The sequence below is a fragment of the Ambystoma mexicanum genome, chromosome 13 (genome assembly GCF_040938575.1).
Source record: "Ambystoma mexicanum isolate Mex_15411 chromosome 13, UKY_AmexF1_1, whole genome shotgun sequence".
In the NCBI taxonomy this organism is placed as follows: domain Eukaryota; kingdom Metazoa; phylum Chordata; class Amphibia; order Caudata; family Ambystomatidae; genus Ambystoma; species Ambystoma mexicanum.
This window is the reverse complement of record NC_090938.1, coordinates 264,342,678-264,357,740: the sequence shown is the minus strand read 5'-3', so window position 1 is coordinate 264,357,740 and position 15,063 is coordinate 264,342,678. Positions and strand designations below refer to the sequence as shown.

Genomic DNA, 15,063 nt, shown 5'->3' with positions numbered 1-15,063 from the left:
TCCTGACCCAATATTGTCATCACCACTACGTGCTAATTCCCTAACGACCTCACACGGGTTCATTATTGCTTAGGACTGTGAGCCTACCCCCAAATTATGGTACTTGGCTTCTTCTTTATTTTACAGAGGTATACTTTCTAAAAGCAGGTGGCCTGGGATGATGATGTCTATTGATAACTGACTTGTGGATGCACCTTCAGATGATTATCTGCACTGACTACCGTACAGAGATCTATCATCCTTTCAGAATTATGGAACTGACCACAATGATTAAAGGCACCCTATAGCCCATAACCTTGCCACCACTATATAAAGGTTCCTAATACAAAATAATCAAAGCAATAATTTAAGACGTGTTGGTGTTGAGACATAAGTGATAAGGAGAGGGGGAATACAGAGCTAGACTTTGTTGGATAAAGCATAATACATTTGAACTAAAAATAATGTACATCATAACTAAGAAACGACCAATCTATTGAGGATAATTATTACCTAACTAAATAGCACATGTCATCTGATGTATTGAATACATTTATTATAACCCCTACTTTTGGATCCACAATAGCAGCTAAAGGAACATGAAGTACAACGGATTTTATGTGTCCTTGACAATTTCAAGTTTAATAAAAGTAGTAGAATGTAGACATCAACGTTATCCAACCAAATATTAATTATTAGAGATTGGATACTTTCAATGTAATCTGCTTACAAAGTTAATTAGATGTAGACTAATGTAAACGTGTTTAGTATACTTATGCTGCTATATGATTGGCCTTACCTATTGTTGCTGAGATTACCAAATAAGAAATGGTGGTCCAGAAGATTGACAACAGTGTTCCCTTGGGGATGGCTACAGCGGGATCCTGTAATGAAAGAGCAAAGGTAAGGAAAATTCCATCTTAATGTGCTACTTTGACAACCCTGGGTATCTATCATATCAGATATCTGACATTATGAAAGCTTCAACAAAGAGGTAATCCTCTGTAATCCCTGGGACAAGCAGTGACCCATGTATGAAGTCTACAGATCAACTGGAGTCTTGGCACTTGCCGGAACATGCCATTTGTGGAGATCTATAAGATCCAGGATTGAGCTCTACAAACGCGGCTGGAGCATGTGATGGAGGGCATTCAAGTAAGAAGCACAGGGTTTGGCAATTAGGTTGTACATAGCACCAGGAGTTTCACCCCATTACTGGAATATATTTTCATCGGCAAGAAAGCAAGGAACAAAATGAGTCACAAGTAAGTATGCAAACCCTCTGCAGTGCAGGTAACAGACAACCATGTGCGAAGGTGAGACAGGTCTTACATGCTTACTTCAAAAACAAAGTTACTGTGGACATGAATCACCCACCTCAAAATGTCGGGTCAGAAGAAATGCATTTGGCTTACCCTCAGGTCTCCAGAAATGTTGGCTCCTGCTAGTATTCCCGTAGCTGAAGGAAAGAAAATAGAGAACATGCCAAAAAAAGTCCCTGTCTCTCCACGCCAGTTGGGAACAATATTTTCTAAAAAGATTGATCCTGTGCAGGAGAGAAAAAAGACAACATGTTCTTGAGCAACAATTAAGCCAACATAACACATACATTCCGCCAGTGTACCCAATATGCATGTATAGTGCTGCCATATGAGCACGGTCCTGGATATCTAAAGAGCATATTTCTTGGCATGATGCATCATTAAAGACTGTGCCCACAGTAGTGTCTAATCTTTTGTCAAATAAAGCTTGAATCACTACCCATTAAGTTAAAGACAACACATTACAAGTGGGAATTATTCATGTGCATTACAGCCTGGTGTCTGTTGCATCACCACTCACCTTGGTAGCCAAAGAATCCCTTGGACTGCTTATCCTCGCTAGCAGGAATCACAGTTCCCACCATATAGCTTACAAATGAAACCATGATGACGAAAAAGAAGACCACCTGAGCCTGGAGAAAGACAGGAGCAAGTCGAAACAACACTATTAAGAAGATGTGACAAGCAGACAAGACAGGACTTTGGTGATGTCAAGTATCCTATAATGTTGGATCTCTTTGTAGCTTTAACAAACGTTGATGATGAGGACTAATTATTAAATGGACACTTCAGGAATCAGAGCAGTGCACACAATTTCCTGCACTCTCAAAGAATACAACTCTACTTAACAGCTGCTTGCAACTTACTTCCCTGCGTGGCACTCCTAGCCCTTTGCCCTGCCCACCCCCCCGCCCCCCGCACCCCTGCAGCCCTTCTCTTTCTCTGCACTTGCACGTTCTGAATGCTCACAAGGCCTAGTAGGACCGTCTTTCTCTTTCTTCACTGTAATCATAATTGCTTTTCAATCACATGCCCCCTCCCCGCTGCCCTGTGGGCGATTTGAAACACAATTTACTTGATGTATAAGCACCTTACAATTGCACAATCAAATAAATAAAAAATACTAACCTTAGCTTCCCACTCCATGCCTGCCAGTGAGATACCCAGGAGCACGGTGACAGTGATAATTCCAATGATCCGGATGTCGTTAGATGGGTCAGTCATAACAGCATTGTTCTCCTGCATGATGGGGGAGATCTCAGTTGTAGTTAAACAAGGAAACAGCATTGAAGGTGTGAGTGTAGATCAATAGGCAGAGGAGCAAACCGTACAATTAGCATGTCCCGAACGGTCTCAGCAAACCCAACTGTGTGCATGGCAACAGCGACTGCATTGGCAAAGGCGAAGATGAGACCAATGGAGCCACCCAGCTCTGGACCAAGACTGCGAGAGATAAGAAAGTATGTGCCCCCTGAAACAGACAGAGAGGGGTCAGCTTTTGATGACGATTGAGACACATCTTATTCAAAGAGTACATCAGTTCCACGGGTTACATTGAAAGTATCTGACTGTTGTGTGCTGGAATATTATTTTTTCAGCTGTGCATAACAATAAAACTAATCTTTTGCACAACAAAGCTTCCAACATTAAATGAAACAACACACAATAAAATCAAATTAATTAGTCCAAAGAATATGTATTACAAATAAACAAACATAATGGCATATACCCAGAAGATGAGAAATAGTAACTAAAAGATTTTTAACATTATTTTTAACCGAGTAAATATCACTCTACATATAAATTATGATTACCAAGAAATTCTCTCTGAGTCTTCTCGAAATATGGTCTTAAAAATTAATCACTGCCAATATAAAGTAGGTTTCTTCACCACTCAAGAAACACAACCACAATTCTTTCATTTGCAGGGTTGGGTTGTTGTATTTTCCACTAACCTTCCCTTATCCTTCATATGACCATGAGCTAAACCATGGCCCTCTACAAATAAACGAATAATGTCTCCAAATGAGTGGGGTCTTTACATATCCTACAGTGATAGGACTGTAGAGAACCATTCCCCCAGCATATTGTTGATACCTCAGTAGTTTCAAAAAAATCAAACCCGATTTTAATAAAAACAACATTAGCTAGACTTATTACGAAATTAACTTTTGCACTGAGGGTGTAAGTGGGGATAGAGTAGGGTGTTTAGGTGGGGTAGAGCAATTGGGCTTTGTAGAGAGACTGAAGGTTGGGTGGGTAGGTAGGTGTAGAGAGAGTGGGTGTAGGGTGGGTAGGGGTAGAGAGAGTGCGGGTAGCGTGGGTGGGGGTAAGGAGTTTGGTGGGTGGGGGTAGAGATAGTGGGGTAGGTAGGGAGAGTGGGTTTTGGAAGAGAGGGGGGTAGGGTGGATGGGTGGGGTTAGAGCGTGTGGGGTTAGGGTAGGTGGGTGGGGTAGAGAGAGTGTGGTTGGTTGGATATGTGGGGGTAGAGATGGTGGTGGTCTGTTTGGTAAGTGGGGGTATAGAGAGTGCAGTTGCAGGTAGGGTTGATTGCTGAGGGTAGAGAGGCTGGGTATTTGGTGGGTGAAGGTAGAGAAGGTGGCAATTCGGTTTGGTGGGGTAAATACAATGGGGGTAGAGTGAGAGAATGAGAAAGTGGGGATGGGGTGCGTGGATGATGGTAATTGGCTGTGGGGGAAAAAAACATGAAGAACAATGCACCTCAGCAGGATTTAACAAAAGTAGCACAAAAAGCCCACAAAAAAAAAACAACCAGCACTTGTAAGAAGGCTGATGGAATAGGGATTGGGAGTAGGTTGAGTGGGGGTAGAAAGAGTGTGGGTCGAGGTCGAGAGTATGGGCGAATGGCTGTAGAAAGGCAGCCTCAGGAAGACAACAAACAGATCTGCTGACAAAAGTAGCCCAAAATATCCCAATTGGTGGCAAAATAGCCCAAAATAACCCTACATGAAATCACTGCATAGCTGCGAAATGGAAAGCCGGCACCCGACTTGCCTCTTACAAAGCTGCTGATTGGCGCAAATATGTATAGGGAACTTCTCATTGAGTAGTAGAGTGGAGAATTTTGGAAAAAGAGATTTTAGTGATTTGGAATTTCATGCCATGTCATTACTGTTTGCTATGCCAGCCAGGGTGTCTAGTCAAAGGATCGAAAAAAAAGGGTCGACAGGACAAAGGATTGACACCAAAGGGTCGACAGGACAAAGGATCGAATTTTTTTTAATTATATATTTTTTTTAGGTTTTCATTTTGGAAAAAAAGTGATTTTTAGCAAAAAAGGGGGTTGGGGGGACCCCCCCACCAAAAAAAAAAATATGTGAAAAAAATAATAATAATTCGATCCTTTGTCCTGTCGACCCGTTGGTGTCGATCCTTTGACCTGTCGACCCTTTTACTGTCGATCCTTTGTCTGGCAACCGCCAGCCAGATAATCCCAGCCCAGAACCCCCATTCCCTCTCTCTTTTCTGTAACAATGCTTTCTGGAATTTTGTGGTGCAGGCACCACAAACATTCTCCAAAACCCCAAATATGTTTGGCTAAGTTTGGCTTTGAACAGCATTTCTAATTGAGTGCCTCCAACGCAAAGGTTGTGCTTGTAATGTAAATAACTGGTATACTATACTGTTTGCGTTTGAAAAACCATGCTATGTGTTTGCTTTGTAGAGTAATCTATGCAGAATTGCTTCAGACAATTACCCCGCTTTTTAGTTGTATATCCATTTGGGATACCTCACATTCAGCTATGTACTTTGCTTTGCATTAAGGGCAGATGCGTGCATGCATCTCTGCTGTTTGACGGCTGCAATACATTTCATAATACAAGTATTTGCCTTTTGGTTCATAAGACCACGGTGTTCCTATCATACATACGTTGTCATTCTAAGACGACAATGTTACAGGGTGATGCTGTGTGTACACTTGTTGTGTGTTTCCATTCATGAATATTGAAAAAAAGTGGGTAACGTGTATGTTTATGTTTATACGGAAACCGATCTGCTGGTGTCCGGCCAGGCGTTCCGGTTCTAAGCAATGGATTCATAAATACACAAAACCACAAGGAGGGGCAAGTGTACACAGTGGTCACATTAGGTTAGGAACCCTTTGAAATGGCGTGTGCTATATTGTCCTACAACTCAGACTTTCCTACAGACAGATTCACTGTTTGCTACTCACCTGCTTTGACTTTGCCATTGGTGGAAATAGCAGAGATAGAGAGTCCTGTGATGGAGGTCACGACAACAGACATGAGAATGATCACCCATGTGAGACCTGTGGTGTGCAAGAGGGGAAGAACATGGAAAGAATCAGCTGTCAGTTCTCAAATATATCAAGGTCCGGCCCTTGCCCTGACCACATTCAACCTATCAACATTGCACAAACAGGGCCTGTTTCACAACAATAGTGCCCAATTAGTAATCAGATGACCTCCACATCTGCTGCGTCAATCAAATCGACAGAAACTTGCTCAAAATATAATCACTCATCCAGAGTTTGAGAGTGCATGCAAAAAGTGGTGGTAATTGTGATACCAAAACTTTGTTTGGTTGAAACAGAATTACCACTGCATTTATCACACCCCCAAACTTTGAGTTTGGCATTGAAGTGGAGTATTTACCTTCCTCAATATGTCCACCTCATTAACCTTACACAGAGTCAACTTTGGACTTTTCGACTTTGCAATCCCAGAACTTTCATTCTAAGGTCTGCCGTGTTGCTTTAACAACTAAACGGCAAAAAAGTCTGCATTTCTCAAGGGTACGCTTAAGCACGTCTCAAGCCCATCAAACAGCCCTTTCAATGACTATGTTTAGTACTTCTCGGTAGGTACTAAAAACTGCCCACATGGTTAAAAGCTTTCCCGTCGGACACAACGCATTTGCCTTGTTCTAATCAGTGCTGTGCTTTGATCATTTTACCCTTACTCTAAAGGCATGCAAACTACCACACCCACCATCCCCACCTCTCGTTCCCTTTCACACCTTTACAAATATTTCATGTGCATTTAACCTTTCTCCACCTCTACCATGTCATCTCCTCTGCTGCCCTTTTCTATTCTTTCGCAGACTTAGATCTGTATAGGCCTGCTTGTTATGCCACTCTCCGGACATGCCTCAGTACTGTGAGACCACTACGGTGGTGAAGAAGCTCAGTACAAACATGTCTTAGCATATAACAAAACATATCATAACATTATTGACAGTCCTCCTGTATGTGGCAGAAGCTACACAGTCCCAGAGAAGAACCAGGCTGATGGGGCAATGAGATGACCGCTGCATCTCTCTGCAGAAGGAACTCTGGCACCTACAAGTCTTTAAATGCATACCTATCCCAGCCTGTGCAGTGATCCAGGGAAGTCGCAGGTAGAGAATTACACCCCAGATGTTCAACATGCAACGAATCTGTAAAGAGAAGATGGGCAAACCATTATGAACATTACTTTAAATCGACATAGTACCTATGGACTCAACAACTGTATACCCCCAGGCGTGGCACCATACAACTTGACCACTGCTAAGAAGGATCACCACTAATAATATGTTCTAAGTTTCCACTGTAATCACTCAAAGAAATTCCTTCAATATCAAAAAGCTTGAGGGGGAATCAAAATTCAGAGCACAATGTTGGTGCATGTATTGCTTTGAATTTAGATGCAGATGAAATAAAAAAATATAGGGGATGGAACTATCGGTGGATGAAACGTGCAGAAGGCAGAGCTGGATTGGCAGATTCCTGCCCTGCTCTGATTTCTACCCGTAAAAAGGCGGCCTAGGGGGAGGAGCAAGCTGTGCTCTGAGTCTGGAATGCTCAACTTGTCAGTCAATCAAAGTTCCTACAGCATTCTGGCTATTTAATTGGCTGGGGCACTTTGCATTCTGCCAGAGAATGCTCTGGCACCCTGATTGGCCACACTACCCTCACACAATACCCACAAAAACCGCCATTGTAAGTGGAATTTTAAGTGGGATTGTGCCTAATCTGATAGGCTGATGGAGCCAAAACCAAAGTCTGCACCCAATAAGTCAACTCGATCAGAAATACGAAAAACGTTCAGTCCCTCGCAGGCTCAACAATAAAGAGATTGCTGGAGCAAGATCACAGGAAGCTGTGTGCACAAAAATATTGAAACGAGTGATACAGCTGGTCAGTCACTGCAATCATTATAATGTTTTTTCAAATGTATTTTATTAAAAATATTGGCAAGTGTAATCCTAATTAAGCATAATTAAATGAGTGATGTGCACTTAAGAAATCAAAGCAGTTCAATGTCTTATCTATTACATCACATAACAAGCTCCTACGCAAAACACACCTAACTGAATAATTTTCCAAAAAGAAAATAAAGGCACTCAGAAATTGTCTCGGGCACCAATTAAAAAGTGGCACACAGTTGCAAATGGCAATTCATTCCTTTTGTGACAGACTGCTTGAATAGTTCCCAAGTAATTATTTACTGTAATGCATAATAACCTGTAACCAAGCTGTGAATAACCTTGTTGCTCCTGCGCCCTCATACCCTCGGGTCTGGTGCGCAATGCAAATGAATAAACTAAACTAAACTAAACCAAGGGGGAGTTTTTGATAAAATATGATGCAAATTGTGCATTTTAAAGAATATTTATCCAGCAACACTAGTCAAAACCATAGTGAAGTAACTCGTCAAACTGGGCAACATTGGCCTAAAAGGTGGCCCACTTAGATCCAACAAACTGGCCATCACCAGCATTTTGTGTTTGTGGTTCGGGCATTGCCCTGTTGCCCTATAGGCCAGTCCGAGCCTGCACTTAACGCAGGAATAAAGGGAGAGTTGGAGGTATTCAAGATGGCAAAATGGCGCGTGTGAAGGCCTGACTCACAGCCCGATGACGCATTCACTTTTGGGATATCAAGAGGCAAAGAGTAGTTACTCTGAGAGATTCGATTTATTGCAGAGATGTTTTAGCTGAGAAGCCAGCTGTGGGGAATGATGTACGTGAACCAAGGTACACCAATCATCCAATATTACGAGTCCAGACCTGGAAAGGAAGCCAGTTTAGGTCACCGAGGACAGTTGATATGTGAATACGGTTTCATGAGCTCAGCTCAAGCTTGGCAGCGGCCTTAAAGGCCAATAGTAGACTCCTAAAGTACTTTTGAGGCATGCTGGCAAATGATGTCATCCCGCTGTAAACAAGAGACTGGAATAAGTGTGTGAGCTGCCGTCATAAAACTTAGGCCTGGAGGGAAGTTCTCAGCATGGCAAATAAATGAGATGTCCGACTGTGGTCCTGATTCGCCAAGCGTTTTTCAAAGGGAGTTTCCCATTGAAAAACTCTTGATGATCAGACCCTTCGTGAGCTGATCTTTCCATGAGACATTGGCACACAGAGAAAACACAGACGCTAATAATAATCAAAGTGATCAGGCAGACTGGGCTTAGAAACCGAAATCAGGTATGTTATTAGGCGCCTATTAAAAAAACAATTACATACATTAAATATATTCAAAATGTACCACCTATTCAAAGAAATCATAGAATATTATCAGATTTCTTTTTTGTTCACAATATTGAACTCAATTTGATACAATGATTTATTATTACGCCTAAGCAGTGTACATGGAACATGTTCACATACATTAATCATCCTAACCGAAGTTGGGAATCATTTATCAACCTTGGAAGGATGAAATGCTGAGTTGGCTTTGCCTGGATTCAAGCCTAATACCTTCAGATCACACATAGATTGCAGCAGTGAGTGCTTAACCAACTGAGCTATCTTACTGATAGAATACACTAACATTAGAAATGTCAGATCCCTAATATAAAATGAACCCTCTCGTTTAATTTGTTTTCCAAGATAAATCCAACCACTAATCTCTTGAAACATTACTCGCTTTAAGTGTGAGAGTTCAGGACATTTTATTTCTTACCATGACTCCTTTGACCCAGCCAAAGCGGACCGGCTCCCACTTCGGCTTCATGCTCTCCAAGTCGGCCTCCTCCTTTGTAAGTGCATCTTCCTTCTCAATGGACTCTATATTTGCATCAATGTCGACTGGCACCAGTTGCTGTTCATCCTGAGAGATCAAAACACATTGGTTGCTGTTGCTAGTGTCTAGATGAGTCAGACGAATTGTCTAAGGGCCTCATTACAAGTTGTGTGGAATGCATTTAACAGTGCTGGTAATGGTCCTGGTGCCGTTAAACACATTCCGCACTATTACGAGGTCCCCTTGCGAGACCCGCTCTGGACCTCTGGTTTTACCAGACGTCCAGGGTCCCGCGAGGGGACCAGTGAGCTAACAATGGGCCAGTCGTAATCGGCCCATTGTTAGCTCCCGCACCCATTCCCATTGAGCCCTATGGGGGCTGAAATGGGAATGGGGAAGGTCCGGGCCCGGGTTCCCCGAAGAAGGAATTACCGGTCCCTCCAAACTCGGAATGGCTTGGTGATTCCCCATTCAGGGAACCCAGACCCGGACCCGATTTTGGAGGCAGCCATGGCACCAACAGTGCCATGGCTACCTCCAAAGTCGTAATGTGGCCCTAAATCTCACACAACATCTTGTTGTAGAGAAGTCAGCAAGAGGATGGTGTTTAGACATTGGATCTAAAAGTGTATTGTTAGGGAGAGGGGCACACATAATGTTAGGATTATAGGCTTGTTAGGGAGTGAGGGATGATGCATTGAAGTCTTAAAAATATCAGCATACCTTTTCTGTGCAGTGGTTCAGGATCCTGGTGCAAAACATCATGTTGCCCCACAAAGGAGGTAGGGACCCCCTAATTTGAATATGGAATATCATACCCCTACATTCTTCCCTTTCCTTACATCTGGTGAGCCTTGCAATATGAGAGGGAATGTGAGACCAGCATGGGGGACAAAAGCATGTAGATGTTAGGCTAGCCAGGTGGCGAGTCAGTCAGAGAGAAATTAAGGAGTGAGAGAGAGAGGGGGAGACAGAGGCAGAGACGGGGATGAGAGAGCGCATACGTAGGGGCTGGAACTGTGAATGCTCAATTAATAGAATTGCTGTTTTTAAAAGTCATGTTCCAGGAACCTATTCTGTCATTAGATAGTTTGAAAGGGCAGTATCGGTTTGGAACACAAGAGGAGAAATGTTAAAGGTTCAGACGGTAGGTGTAAGGCTACAGTACAATCTAGACATGGGCTCCAAGAAAAAAAGAAATGTACGGAGAAGGGTGAAGGAAAGCAAACAGAATGAGGATATGACGATCTATATGAGATCCATATGAAACATGGTGAACAGACTGAAACAAAAGGAAGTGGTTGAGAGTAACAGAAAGCAAAGAAATTGATGAGTTAGATAGTTGGACTAGAGGCTTGAAAATCAACACGAAGAAGAAAAGAAGGTGGATTAATAATTGAGACATAAAGGCAAAAAGGACAATTAAACCAACATAAGTAAAATAAGGCGATATGATTTATAGAATGGACAGATTCTACATACCCAATGCATAAGGGTACCAATGCTTAAAGTTAGAAAGCAGAAAAGAAACAGAGGGGAGATTTGTGACACATATAACGGAGGCACACAATCCAAAAGTAGTGCAAAGGAAGAATGTTTGACGTTATAGGTAGAGGAAACCATGAGAATAAGATAGAGGGTATCACAATGAGAAGTATTTAGAGTGATTTTAAGAGAGACAGATGAATTGAGCAAGAGACAAAGGGCTTGATTGATAGAAAAGTGTGCATGTGTCCCGCAATTTCCACTCGCACCGAGTTGAATACTGCATGAGCCTTCATGCAGAATAATAAATGCAAGCCCCTCATATTCTTGGAATCTACAGCACAAAGTAACTGTAATTGGAAGTCATGCCCAGAACGCCCCTGACATGCCCCCACGCAACGCATAAACAGACAGAACAGATACATTTGCGCGCTCACCCTGGAGCAAATACACACACCCTTCAAACAGTGTGTGGGGTCCCCTGGAAGCAGGCCTGCATCTCAGGGACCCTGCGCAGGGTCCCCTGTAACTGTTGCCATGACCCCGACAACATGTGTATGACACTTCGTAAATCGGGTATAATTCGGAAATTCTACGTGAGAACCCTTGTGAACAGGCCCAGCACGAACTCTGTCTGCATGCACACATCCCTAAATCCGACATGCAAGCTCACCTCTGCGCTGTGAATACTATGTGCAAGTATCCTTACACCTCCCTTCGGGTGGCAGAGAGATCAAAGGATTTGCATGGGCATTTTGCAAGCAACAGGTTGCACGGTAACCTCCATAAATACGCTTTGCTGTGCACATTTGTGGGCATGCTATGGACTACCTGTGGCCCGTCCCTCATTACGCCCACTTTTTCTCTTGTTCTTCATAATTTTTCAAGTTCCACCCCCTACTCTGCACTCTGTGTAGGCCTTGCCCATGCTCTGCATGGGGTCTCACACAAGGCACTCAGCTGCTCGCACAGCCAGGCCGAACATGTGCAAAATCCATGCAAGTCCAAGAAATATCTCGTGCATTCGATTCCATGAATTCATAAGTGGGATTATGCACGCAGTTTGGCTGCAAGTACCCAATTTTCCATGCAAGTATTTACATGCATTGTCTCCAATGTGATTAAGAGTGAACATGACAGCGAGATAGATCGAAATAGAGACACTTAGAAAGAGTTAGCGATATTGTACAAAGGGGTGGGGAGTGACAGAGAGAAAGGAGGAGAGATACTTGTGGGTTTAGAGGATCGAAGAATTAGGGATACATTGAGACACAAATGTAGTTAAGGGGTGAGGAAGACAAGCAGTGGTGGATAGAAGAACGCATGATGAATGGTGGCCATGACAGGGTGGTGTGTGTGAAGTGCAGAAAGAATTGTGAAAATGTTGAATGTTGTAGATTCAGAATGAGTAGCAATTTCTGAGGAATTTGCATACAATGTTCTTACAAGTGAGCTGCAGCAGCAATTGTGATTCAGGGAATGTGCATTATACATGTTCATAACCATTTCCAAACGTCTATTTCTAGTTCCTTATGTAATAATAATAATAATGATAATGATATTAATAGTAAACATACATAGTTATATACAGTATAATTGTAATGTGCTAACTTTTGTGGCACTGCAAATAACAATACTACCCCGAAAGACTGCAAGGCCACATACGCAGTGCTATTCTATAGACCATAATATAAAATGAACAAATACTTGGAAAGGGGCCAATCAGATCGGGACTCACCAGAATAGCATTACGCAGTATGTCTAGAGAGGGGCGGCTCCTTTTCAGTCTTCCTGGAGCTGTTGTCTGAGCATAGAATTCATACCGAGGCTTGGCATCCAGGGTGTTGTAGTTCAGCATTGTCTTTGGGTTGCAGTTGTGGCTAGAAGTGACATTGAGAGTATTTGGGGACAAAGTGCTCCTGAGAAAAGCATCAAAGTTCCCATTAGTGTCTTCCTTTGGCAGTTCAAAGGAGGAAAAAGTTGTACCTTGAGCATTCACAGGATTCTCTGATTGGCCATCACTCACTGGCTCAGTGTCCCTCATTGTAATCCCATCAGCAAAAGCATCTATTGACTCATTGAGGTGTGCCAGGGCTTCCTCCACTTGATTGGTGTCCGACTGCTCAACCTGACAATTAGCCATGGAACTTTCGGCCATAGAACAATCATCGCTCTCAGATGTGGTGTCTGAGGGGATAGTGTCAGATGCACAAGCTGTGCAGAAGTCACCAATGTTCACTGTGCTGTCAGAAGGTATGCTTCTTTCGCCATCAGATGCATATTCTGAGGAAAGAGCTTCACGATTAGATGAATAGGCTGAAACAAGATCTATGATATCACACGGGTAACCATTGCTGTCAACAAAAGTGTGATCATTGCTGTCCGAAGTGTAGGACAATGCATGATCATTACAGTCGGATATGTAGGTCAAAACCTGGGCTTCAACGGTGGGTGTGCATGTTAAAGCCTGATCATTGTGTATGGTTATGTCCGGTAAAACCTGAAGATTGCAGTTGCATGAGTCAATCAAATGGAGACCTTCTTTATTGGGCTCATTTGTTGATAAGTGGTCATTGCACTTAGATGTGTAATATGCAATGGGACTGTCTTGCTTAAAATGGACAGGCTCCAGGATCATGTGGGCTTCTACGACAAAGGAGCTCTTAACTTGAGGCACAGCCTGAGCCCTTGGGATGATCGCTGCAGTTACGCAGGAGGGAGGAGGAATTAACTCTGGAATATGTGTGTTGTCGATCTCATCGGTATCAAGCTTGTGGTCATATTTAGGGAGTGAACCGTAGCAGGCAAAACGTTTCCCTTGGCAATCCATTACCATGGCCTTGGCAAAATGATCCTCATAACTGCCTCCATCCTCAAAGTTCGGTATTTTAATCTGACCAACATAGACGTCAGGGCTGAGTGATGGATCCATAGTAATTCACCCCCGGTTAGTGGCAGACAACTCTCTCTGTGATCCCTATAGAAAGAGTAGAGAAAATGCGAGGATTCAATCAGGAGAACTCTTTGATTAGAAAGCATAATTTTCAATTCAATATTTACTTCATTTACAACTCATGCTCAAGGTAGGAAAATCCTGATCTGCCCATACTCTGTATTTCTCGACAATTAGGATGTTGACACTTAAAATAAGAAAAAATCCTATGTTCGTGTATATTACATTTGCATGAATAAATGTTACTTCCAGCAATCACGAAAATGCAATTCAAACTGTCATAACCTGTGGCAAAAATTAAACAGAGTTAAAAAAAAACAAGATTCTTCTTTATGTTTCTGTTATACTTTTCAATTACATGTATTCATGTCTGAATATAAAATGATAAGGGAACACACTTCCATGAACCTTGCTCAATAGTCTTGCTTCTAGTAGATGACTGCCTCTGCATAGTATTGCCTGCTGCTCGTCTGCCAGCCCTTTCAGAGGACTGCAATCTCGCCCAATGCAATCAATCGTAGTTCTTGCAATAGTTAGCATCATTATTGGGTATCACTACATAATATCCCCAACAAAAATATCGCCGTTTGGTTCGCCATAGGCAATATTTTTGTTGGGGTTATTATGTGGGAGCAGGGGTTGTGTGGGTGTGCCCTGCACATTAAAAAATGATGCATGGGTTGCGGGGTTGTCCCCTGCGGGGTCCATGTGTGAATTTTGCTGCAAAAATATGGCGATATTTTTGCATCCAGAAATGTTTGCGGTGGAATTAACAAATGGAACACATTATTGGTATTCCTGTTGCCTGGGGATCCAGCCACATTGTAAGCCTCAAGTATTTAGAACAATATTGTGTAAAACGTTGCGAGAATCGATTAAGGGCCTAATTCACAGAAGCACATTATAATGGCAAAACCCCATTGGAAAACGATCTGTGACTCAGGGTTTAAATGTTTCCATCAAAAATGTAAAGAATTTACATAATTCGGCAACATTTTATCCCCAGGTTAAAGTTATCATTTTCTTGGCAGTGTTAAATTCTTGAGGATTGAATTCCTCTATATCTTATAGTGTATTGCATTATTTGCTATTTTCTATTTTCTATTTCGGCAAAGTATTGAGGTAGTTGATTGACCTGAGGAATTGTGACATATTGCTGGAAAAGAGTATGATACGCGCAATTCACAAAAACACTTACAGACGCGCGTCAGGCTTATGCGTAGTATACAATGACACGAGTACAAACTAATACATTTGTAAAGTACTTGTAGGCTAGCAAAAGCCAGCATTATCGTGGGTGTGCGTGGGGGTTTGTGTTTATGCCAGTGGTTTTC

General features: G+C 42.5%; 1 protein-coding gene across 1 annotated transcript in view; it reads right to left on the bottom strand.

Annotated features, from left to right (window-relative positions):
• LOC138520126 (solute carrier family 12 member 3-like) overlaps positions 1-12,619 on the bottom strand; it is a 47,596-nt gene extending 34,977 nt beyond the window's left edge. The window contains exons 1-9 of the mRNA XM_069632623.1: positions 12,515-12,619; positions 9,232-9,378; positions 6,647-6,722; positions 5,497-5,592; positions 2,651-2,772; positions 2,430-2,558; positions 1,822-1,933; positions 1,395-1,525; positions 779-863 (exon numbers count right to left, since the gene is read on the bottom strand). Of these exons, the coding sequence (XP_069488724.1) occupies positions 779-863; positions 1,395-1,525; positions 1,822-1,933; positions 2,430-2,558; positions 2,651-2,772; positions 5,497-5,592; positions 6,647-6,722; positions 9,232-9,282 (802 nt within the window). The 5' untranslated portion in view covers positions 9,283-9,378; positions 12,515-12,619. The remainder of the gene's footprint in view (positions 1-778; positions 864-1,394; positions 1,526-1,821; positions 1,934-2,429; positions 2,559-2,650; positions 2,773-5,496; positions 5,593-6,646; positions 6,723-9,231; positions 9,379-12,514) is intronic.
• Between the last annotated feature and the right edge of the window lie 2,444 nt (positions 12,620-15,063).